General features: G+C 33.7%; 1 protein-coding gene and 1 non-coding gene across 2 annotated transcripts; one reads left to right on the top strand and one right to left on the bottom strand.

Annotated features, from left to right (window-relative positions):
- Positions 1-387: 387 nt before the first annotated feature.
- LOC147273596 (U2 spliceosomal RNA) lies at positions 388-582 on the bottom strand. The gene has a single exon (XR_015119787.1). It is a non-coding gene; the product is annotated as a U2 spliceosomal RNA (small nuclear RNA).
- A 600-nt stretch (positions 583-1,182) lies between these two features.
- LOC147273595 (putative purine permease 11) lies at positions 1,183-2,653 on the top strand. Its single transcript, XM_086227510.1, has 2 exons — positions 1,183-1,314; positions 1,477-2,653. Exons 1-2 carry the CDS (start codon positions 1,281-1,283, stop codon positions 2,574-2,576), a joined length of 1,134 nt encoding a protein of 377 aa, XP_086083636.1. The 5' UTR covers positions 1,183-1,280; the 3' UTR covers positions 2,577-2,653.
- The last annotated feature ends 8,549 nt before the right edge of the window (positions 2,654-11,202 follow it).

Raw genomic sequence — 11,202 nt, 5'->3', positions numbered from 1 at the left:
AAAAAAACAGGGTCCTTAATTGACACAAAATAAAAGTTTTAACCCTCAGTTAACACAAAATGAAATTCATATCTTAAATAGAGATATGAGGTATAGTTATGGTCTTTACCTAAAATTTTCCTATGTTTTTATAAGTTATGCTTGTGAGCTTGCCTTCTTATCTGATTAATTTGGGACTATTGGTTTAACTCGGACCTGTTCAACACTTCACCTCTTTCATCCCTTTGCTCGATCAACTCACTTTCTACTCTGTTTTATATCCTGCAGCTTTGTTGAAATAGCTAAATGACATTGCAGGAGACATATAAGGTAACTTTTATTTTTACAGACCAAACAAGTACACGTATATGATAACTTGATCGATCAAATCTTTAAAAACTAGAATTTGAGGGATGCGCCAGGCCCTTGCAGTAGTGCAACGCAAAAGCGACGCTTGAAGGCTCCAGTAGCAAGCTACTGCATCGAGCCCTCCCCTTAAAAAATTAATTTAATATCGTGTGAGTCAATGACCCACATATCAGATATTAAACTGATAAGAACAGATACTACACTTGATCTTAGCCAAAAGGCCGAGAAAGGTATGCTTTCTATTGCTTTTGTTATTTCATTTTATAACTTATGCTCCTCAGCGTGGTTTCTTATCCGATCGATGTGGGACTATTGGTTTAACTGCACTGTGGTTCACCACTTCACTTAAAGTAGTATGTTTCATTTGTTTTATTGAATGAGATTCCTGTTAGTTTTTTGGCTCGTATTTGAAGATTTTGCTGTGTCTCTCATAATAAAATAACAAAAAAAAAAAAAAGTTTAATATAGGAAACAAAAACAACAAATTAATGTTGAAAATCTATATATACTTCTTTCTTCCTTATCATGATCATAGGTGCTATACTCCATTCACATTGTCGCGATGTGTGAGATTTTAGTCCACATCAATGCAAGCTATTACCTATACGGGTCTCACACCATTTGATTTTTATTAGTTTTTTTAATTTAATCCATTTGGACTTATTAGCTAGCCAATTTAGACCATTTTTAGTATCAAAATTGACCCCATGTAAACAGAATCCATCTAATGGATGTGAATGAATGTGTAAGACTTTGTATGGTGACAGCAGAATTTATATATTGATCAAAGGAGCGAAAGTCATGCTTTGAGTGATGTAATTGCTTATCCTCCTCCTTTTATATCTTTCCCATATGTATGAAGGAAAAGAGAATATATCTTCTTCTACAGTTCTACTTCAACTTAATTATTTATCATTTTGTAAATCTTGAAGATGAATACCCAAGAGCTGGAACTGCAATCCAGAGGTTAGTACCTTAAAAAAAAAACTTGCTGATTTTTATTTAGCAATTCATACCTAGCTAGGCTGATAGTGTACTATGATGTAATTAATTACCAAGTGTTTGATAAATTGCTTGAACCAGTTTCTCAACATTAGCTTAATTCTATCTACATATGTTGTTCACCAGTTGAGGACCTGAGACAAGATTCACCAACAGACACCTCCCTACACTCTTCTCCGAACCGGCGAAAACCTCCTAATTACAAGTGGTGGCTTCGCGTGACCATCTACACCCTCTTTCTTCTCGCTGGCCAATCTGCAGCCACTCTCTTGGGGAGATTATACTATGACAAAGGAGGCAATAGCAAGTGGATGGCAACATTTGTTCAGTCCGCTGGCTTCCCAATTCTACTTCCTCTCCTCTTTTTCTTCCCAACACCAATTAAGTTAACCACAAAAATCTCAAGCACCCTTGCCTTCCTCTACCTCTTCTTCGGCCTACTCTTGACCGGCGACAACTTGATGTATTCATATGGCCTTCTGTATCTCCCTGTCTCCACATACTCTTTGCTATGTGCAACCCAATTGGCCTTCAATGCATTCTTCTCATTCTTTCTTAATGCACAAAAGTTCACTCCCTTTATACTAAACTCTCTAGTCCTTGTCACCATGTCTGCTTCCCTTCTTGCAATCAATGCAGACTCTGAAAACACTACCAATCACATCTCCAAGACAAAGTATGTGATTGGTTTCCTATGCACGGTTGGCGCATCTGCAACTTACTCATTGTACCTTTCCCTGGTTCAACTTTCATTCCAGAAGGTTATAAAGATACAGACTTTTTCTACTGTCCTGAACATGCAAATATATCCATCATTTGTTGCAACATGTGGGTGTGTAGTAGGACTTTTTGCAAGTGGGGAATGGAAGGATTTGGAAAGTGAGATGAAGGAATACAAACAAGGAAGGGTCTCTTATGTAATGACCCTGCTTTGGACTGCTGTGACATGGCAAGTTTCTTCGGTGGGTTTGTTGGGGTTGATTTTTGAAGTGTCATCTCTCTTCTCAAATGTCATCAGTACCTTGGCTCTGCCTCTTGTTCCCATTCTTGCTGTTATTTGTTTCCAAGATAAAATGGATGGGATGAAAGTGATGGCAATGCTGTTGGCAATCTGGGGCTTTGTTTCCTACATCTATCAACATTATATAGATGACTTGAAATCCAAGGTAAACAAAACCAATGACAATCAAATTTCTGGGATTGTCACAGTCACAGAGGCTTGTTGATAAGAGATTTCAACTTGGATTTCCGATATTTGGGAGTTCTAGCATTAATTAAGACCTTAATTATGGAGGGGTTTTTGAATCCCTTTTCCTTTAGCAATTAATAGTTTTATATATTCATAGTAGTTTGAGATATGAGTATATCTTTAAGATTAGAAGGAAGTATTTCACAAACAAAAGAGTCCTGTCTCTTGATTTAATTGTAGGTTAATCTTTTTTGGATAAATAAGTTGCAGGTGAAGTGACTTTTAAAAAATAAAGTATGTGAACCTCTAAACTTTAACCATTATGTTAGTTCCATCCTTATATTTTGATTTACACCAATGCGGGTAAGCCATTAATTGGCCGAAAATCATGATTCCATGATTACGGTGACTGACTGAAATATATAGCGATCAATCCCAAAATTATTATAATCGATTCCGGTCACTAATTGATCAATGCTTTGAGTGCTGACCTTGTTGGCATTCAACATGTCATTCAATACCAGATTATTTTCTTATCCAACTTAGATTCAAACTTTTGCATTTTAAATTACGGTCAAACTTTGAGCGAAATTTGGTTTTTAGGCTTGAACCGATTTCTCACTTAGATGAGCGAGGCCGCTCAAGTTCAAAATAAACACCCAACTATAGGGTGAATTTCATCTGAGTCCACAAATTAATAAATCTTTCAAAAACATCCACAAATTAACATATAAATTGAAAAATGTATTTCCATTTGCTAAACTATTAATTTTGGGGTTAAATACCAGCATGACAACCCATGACGTGACATGTTTAATGATGTGGCACCAACTTGGCAATCTTTATCCCTGGTATCTTGGTAGATGACTTGGAGGTGGAGAAGCAGTTTGGGTGAACCTTCATCTCAGATAAGTAGAAACCAGAAAGGATTGCCAAGTTGGTGCCACGTCATTAAACATGTCATATCATGGGTTGCCATGTTGGCATTTAACCCAAAAATTAACAATTTAGCAAACAGAAATACGTACATTTTTCAATTAGACGTTAATTTGTGAATGTTTTTGAAAGATTTATTAATTTGTGGACTCGAATGAAATTCACTCCATAGTTGAGTGTTTATTTTGAACTTGAGCCTAATTTATAACTGTCTAACAATCAATGGTTTTGTGAATAAATAGTAGAGTGGTTATATTATCACCCACTTGTTTTATTTTTCCACCCACATTTTAATGAAAATAATAATGACAAATTTATCTTTTTGTAAAATAACCTCAAAGGACTTGACTAATTAAAAAAATTATAAACATACTCTACCCACCCACTCCCTACTCACCACCTCCCTACAACGACCTAAAGTCAATAAACCCTAAAATCTTATTCTCTCATTTTTCTCATATCATCAATCATTTGATTATATTATTTTTAAGTGATGGTGGACAATCAAATGGATGTTGAACTCTCCTAGTAAAAAGGGAAGCAAAACAAATTTATTTGTTTAGGATTTTTTTTTTGTGTGTATGACAACCAATGCTCGATCTATCTTTTCCTCCCATTTTTGGAAAAATTATTTAGTCCTATCTTTATACTGTATACCTTGGTAATTTAGTTACCTGCAATGTTTTTCGGTTGGCTACCTATCTTCCCATTAGGACGCTCTCCTTGCTAGCATAGTTGAAAATGAGAAGCAAACTGAAATTGCTACTCGTGTTTCGATATACATGGAAACAAAAAAGAATTGAGTACATGCAACTTGATAGAACAAGTAACAAAGTGGAACCTGCAAACAATGATTCCACTCCTACAATGGAAACTTGGGCATCGTTGAATATTTATGGTCGTGACCACTTTGACCATAGCAGAAAAGTAATCTTATACTCATCCTATATTTCATCCCTAAACTTCAAATTAAATCCTTAAAATCAATACTCAATTTCTAAATTAAAAGAAACATTATAATACAATGAATTCTTGATCTAAAACTATAAAAAAAAAAAAAAAAGTAGGATATAGAATAATCATACCTTTTAATAGATCTATGAGCATCAACCAAATAATATCATTGATTTTCAGTTTTGGTGACATAGTAAAACTAGGGTTTATGAAAAAAAGAAATCAAGGAAAAAGATGGGTGGGTGGCCGAGTTGATAATTAAGGGGGTGAGAAGATTGTTTAGTGCGTGTGTATTTGAGTTGGTATATCAAAAAAATATTATAGTAACAATTGGAGATGGAAAAAGTGTTTTTATATATTTTTTAAAATTTAATGTGGGTGTTAAAATAAGGTAAGTGAAGAAATATATAAGACAAGGGGATGAAAATATAAGCACTCTAAATACTATTCGATCATGTGATGATAAGAGCGTTGTAGTGTTGCATAACTGTATATGGACCAACAATTTTGTAAATAAATGATAATTGCACATAAGAGTACAATAATAGAACTTAGCAGTTAATAATTAGCGTAATCAACAGTTTTTAAACAAGTAATACTTTTCTTTATTTAAAAAGTTAAGTTCAACCCGATATATATATATATATATGTTCCTTGTTTTTTTCGTAAAAAAGTAATTGATCTAAAATGTCTTTTATTTTTTTTTGTAACGGAAAATGTTTTGAACCAGTTTTCGCACACTAGAAATTTTTTTTTTTTTTAAACAAAATCATAATAGTAATAACTTAATTATTTTTCCAAATAAGTTTCAATTATGAAAATATTCATGCATATGATTTTGCCATATCCCACTAAATCTGAATTCGTTGAACCTTATTTATCACTTACCAATTATATATATAAATATATTAAATCTTAATATGGAAATGGTTAGGTAAAATCTACTGGCCAATAGGATACGGCCATGACAACATATATAGTGCTATTGAGCACAACCCTATAAATAGATACCTAGAGCCATAATCATTCTCATCCTTCGTAGAAATCGATCGTAGCTTATAGTATATGTCTTCTTTGTCTTCTTTTCTAGGGTTTATCCTTTCTCTAGTAAAATTAGCATATAGGTCATCTTTCAAATTATCATTTTTTGACTGTTGGGGCATCTCTGTTTCTCATTGATTTCATAGTATAGTGGATAAAAGGTGTATGGGAGTATAATGGAGGAAAACACCAACATTCTTAGGTTTTCGAATAGGAAAAAGGTCAAAGAAGAGTTGGAGGCTCAACAACCTTTGAGATCTTATCGGGACAATAATTTACCAGAATTAATGTATTGTTCTCTATCTTTAGATCTCTCTTTCTTCTTCCTTTGATAATCAATTTTTTAAGGCATGTATGCTTATGTGTGTTATATATATTAGTACTCTTATATGCATGTGTATATTAATATGATAGTGTGTTGATTGTCCGAATTGGGAACTGTGTGAATTGTAAAAAATTAAGGAGAAGGTATAATTTGCTTTCTCTTCTTGTTGTGGGTATCTATTTTAATCTGTTCATGAAACTAGAAATATATATATATATGTGAAAATATTTAATTGATCTATTTTAAATTCTTATTTTTTGAAAAAAAAAAATGATGGAGTAATAGCTCGTATGTGTGTTGCACACTTTCACTAATTTTGTACTAATTTGTTATTTTAATCAGACTCGACGGTTGGTATGATGGTTCAACGAGGCTTGGGACTTCGATGTAGTCATCTGGTCGCTCCAGCCCATTTATTCCCTGAAGCAGAACAACTCTTCATCCGCAAACATATGTATGCTTCTCCCCACCCTGCAAGTGGAGGAAGAGGCAGCTATTGCTTATGTTAGGCAATGGTGGAGAGCAGTTTCAAAGTCAGTACTCAACCGAGGAGATGCTGACAATGCTTAAGGATAAAACATACTCGTCCAACCTTATGAACTTTTGTTCAAAGCATTCATCAAGTCTGGGATTTCATATCGCTAACTTTTCCAGAAGGAGCTGATATCCACCTCTTGATGATGAACTCGCCTCATGGTGATGATGATGATGAAGAAGGAATGAGCAGATCTGCAGGTCGAAGTACTAGTGACCGGCCTATTGTAGATATATTGTTCTGCTATTGTTTAGGAGTAATATTGGAATTCAATATGTAAGGGGTATTTCTGGATTTGTAGTTATGTGCTATCGAGCAGGTTGTATTAATTAATTAGTATCAACTGATTCAAATGGAATATTGTAAATTTGTAATTATTGCTGCTCATTCTGAATAAATTTAAACGTTCAAACTCTATTTCTGTTTTTGGGATAGTCCATATGGAAATGTTGTAAAATTTGTCCCATGTACTCAAGTTCGATTCCACCTTCCTTGTATCAAATTAAAAAAAAAAAATGTTGAAACTCTATTTGTGACTTTGTTATCATGACTACATACTATACTCCTAGGAATAAGGGAACACCAGGAAGAATAGAGATTTAATTAATACTATTCACATTGTTTTGATGTGTTAGACAATGCAAGAGGTCTCACACCAGTTGGACTTCAGTTTTTCTTTTGTTTTATTTTGGATCCATTCAGATTTGGCTAGCCAATTTAGACCATGTTGTTTGAAAGTTGAAAGTTGACCCCATATCAAACTCTAAGGGCCCATTTGGTTTAAGTTTTGAAAGTTTGAGAATGAGAAATCAATTTCAGTTTCATGTTTGGTAAGTACATGGAAGGGGAATCATTTCCTGCTTATTGGGGGGAAAATGAAACCCTTGCTGGAGCTTAGGTTTTGTTTTCTCTCCTTTTGGAAAACATTTATTGCTTATTTTGTGGACTAAACTAACCTTGATATTTTATTAAATTAATTAAAAAATATATTACTTTTGTTTAATAAATAAAGGTATAATTGGAAAACTATATCAATTTTATTTTCTATTCCTGCACAAACCAAACAAGGGAATGAAAATGAAAATGGAATTATTAGTTTCCTTTCCTAACATTACTGAACGGGAGAATGTGAATCTTACATTCCCTTTCTCCTGAAAAAGACATAGGAATTGATTTCCCAACGAACCAAACAAGCCCTAATTAATAGATATGAATAATGACCAAAGCAGCTAAAGTCATGCATTGATGAGTGATGTAATGCTTATTCATGGTCCTCCTAGTCTTTCTCATACGCAATTATAAAAATAAATAAATAGAAGATAACATAAAATAATTTCTTTCTCATATGAAGGAAAAGAGATTGTATCTTCTACTACTTCAACTAGCTTTAACTGCTTATCATTCCTTCATTCTTGAAGATGAACTCTACCCAAGAGCTGGAGCTGCAACCAAGAGGTTAGTCTCTAGCTAGGAAATGTTTGTTGATTTTTGTTTATCATGTCTAGCTAGCTAGGATGATAACCACAAAACTCAATTCTACTTCCTCTCCTCTTTTTCTTCCTAACACCAACCAAATTAACCACAAAACTCTTAGCCACCCTTGCCTTCCTCTACCTTCTCTTCAGCGTACTCTTGACCAGGACAATTAACATGATGTATACAAATGGCCTTCTGTATCTCCCTGTCTCCACATACTCCTTACTATGTGCAACCCGGCCAATTGACCTTTCATAATTATAATTCATATGCCATCATAAAATGATTTTTTGTTCACTCAATTACAACCTCTAACCATCGGCTTCTCTTTCTTTTCCAAACAAATCAAAGATCAAAAACAGAGTTCCGTTTGCTCGATAAGTTGAGGATGCATGAAGCTTGGAAAGGGATTTTGTGATAACCGGCCTGATTTTTAACAAATTAATATTGTTTTTACATGCGTATATTGATGATTTCCTAAGGATTATTAGTGTGATTATATTTGGTTTTCCAGTTTTATTTTAATTTTGGAAATTAATTTTCAAGTTTCATTAATTAGGTACAATTATGCTTAGGGAAACTCCTAAGAAAGTCTTAAGTTTTATGCTAAGGGATCCCTCATAAGAAACTCCTCTTATATATATATATTATATCCAAAAATTCTTTTAGAATACACACAATCTGGACAAGATCCAACAAAATTTCCTCAAGGTCATGAGGTTTTTTTAAATGAACTCAAGATCATGGGGTTACATCACGCCTTTTGGGCTCTTTTTGACACGGAAAGAATGAATTACTTACATGATTGTAAATACTGCACGAACCAACTTTAATAATCACCTAAATCTAAATGATAACTACAACGCTTCTCTAGGGCATATCAGGTCATCAGGACCAAGCTAGCTGGTTCGAACTGCCATACTGTACCACCATACATGATGCTTATTTTGTACGAGAACATCTCTATACCGCGATACATGATGTCCATTTTATATAAGAATGTCTTAATGCATGTATATATAGGGCCGGTGAACCATCATGTATCGCCGTATAGAGACGTTCTCGTATATGATAGACATCATGTATTGTTGTATAGTATCGAGTTTGGAACATGTCCTGACAACCTAGGTGCTCATGTAAGAATTTGGAATGATAACTAACTCATTTTTTTCATAAAAAGCTAATATTTTATGTTTTACCAAACCATTATTTGGCGTGAAACTTTTAGAATAAGCGATTTTCAATCCAATAAATTAATACCCAATGGGGCCACATCCTTTCATTGCCATCTTTTGTGAGTGATAGGAGGATGGCAACGTTCGTCATATATAAAGTTGACCCATGTATATAATATATATAATAAGCGATATATATATCAGGCTCCGATCTATTGAGGTATACCTCATCTTATTTATGTTGAGGTATGACCTTGTTCAGGCCCACACGAGTCGTTTTATGTCGATCCGAACCGTTCGCAAGGATCATCTTCATTGATAGATCATCTTTGCAAAAAATTAGTCAAATCGGAAATCATTTGCCTATCTAACTTTGATAAAACAAATGGACGGTTTCATCGAAAATATTTGGTTCGTCCATTTATTTGATCAAAGTTAGATAGGCAAATAATATATATATATTATATATATATAGCATAGTATTAACTTTGTTACTATATCTAATTCCATAATTATGGGAAGACATGATATCATCTTTTTAAAATGTCATTATTAACTTCGTTACTATCTAATTCCATAATCATGATATCATCTTTTCAAAATGTCATTTATTGTAATTATCAACATCAACTTATTTATATATGTAACAACTCGATCCAAATTTCACTAGAGAATTAAAGTTTGATTGGTCAAAGTGTTGTAAAAGTTGAGTTGTGAGAATCCAAAAACTTTTTCTAAATTAATTTGGAGACAATAATAAATTCTTTGAGAGTCCTAAAAATTAATTTGAGATTATATATAAGGATTTTCGGTGAATTAATTAAAGTCATTAAGAATTTATTAAGAATTATTTTTCGGACCTGAATCCATTACATGAAATAGAATTTAATTACTATTCCATATATCGTCATCTTCCAGTTCTCTCCCCCCTCCCCCCACTCTCTCTCCTATTTTAGATCTTATATAATATATGGTATCTCTCTTGGAGTCGGCCATGGCGGCTCGATATCTTTTATCTATGCTTATGGAGTGTGGAGGTCAAGGAGTTAGGTCTGTGACCATAGAGAAAACCTGCAATTGTGCATAACAAGCATTTGAGAAATTCCAAATATTTATTGCCCGTTTGGTTCAAGTTTTGGAGGTCTGAGAATAAGAAATCAATTTCATTCCCACGTTTGGTAAGTACAAGGAAGAGAAATCATTTCTTGGTCCAAGGGAATCTGATGCCCTTATTGGGGGGAAAATGAAACCCTTGCTCCAGCTTGAGTTTTTGTTTTCCCCCTTCTTGGGAAATTATTTATTGTTTTTTTTTGGACAAAACTAACCCTACTATTATTTTAAAATGTCATTTATATTGGCATTCTTTAAATAAACAATAGATGATCGAGGGTATATTTGAAAAATTGACACTTTTCATTTCCAATTCCTGCACACCCAAAATATGGGAATGAAAATAATTAAAAAGGTAATTTATGATTTACTTTCCCAGGATTACCAAACACAAGAAATGGAATTTCACATTTGCTTTCCCTCGGAAAATGCACAGGAATTGATTTCTTGGGAAATCAATTATGTGAACCAAATGGGTCCTTAATGTTTATCACATTTTCTTATTCCTTGAACATATCAGCTGTTTTAAGATATTTCGAAATGGGTTGCAACGTGAGCTTCAAACTGGGGCTCAAAAGAGAAGTGGCCTGAGGGCAAGAGTTTGCATAAAAGTTTTGATTTGAAGTGATTTTGAAGGAAAATAGTTTTAAAGTTTATTTTGTCCACTCTTTGGGACCTTATATTTTCCTCTGTTTTGTTTTTAACAGCCTCTCAAGTAGTAGAAGTTGCCGAGGTCTAATCGCATCACGTCGAGTCATCTTGTTTCCATCTTCAGTCTGTTGACATTGTTGGATCAATGCCTTCCTTGTATTTCTTATAATTTAAGGTGATTATAAACTTTATTAGTAAGCTATGATTTGGCCAATGGTGTGATAGTGAATGGATTTTTGTTATCATGTTCTTGATGAAATTAGAAGTGACTTTCTATGCCTTACAAGTGGGATAGTCTAACTTATAGGGGGACTTTGTCGAATTTTTCCTTTGATTAATTTACTTCCTTATTTTAAACACAAGGGTAGTTCAAGTTAGCAAGCTCAACACTTATTGATGTTGGACCCCACAGGACCACCTTGAGTTCCAGGATGAAATCTGGAGATATTCTTGTCATATA

The sequence above is a fragment of the Dryas octopetala genome, chromosome 9, assembly GCF_963921425.1.
Source record: "Dryas octopetala chromosome 9, drDryOcto1.1, whole genome shotgun sequence".
NCBI classification, from domain to species: Eukaryota; Viridiplantae; Streptophyta; class Magnoliopsida; order Rosales; family Rosaceae; genus Dryas; species Dryas octopetala.
The sequence above is the reverse complement of the archived record's forward strand: the minus strand, read 5'-3'. Positions and strand labels throughout refer to the sequence as shown.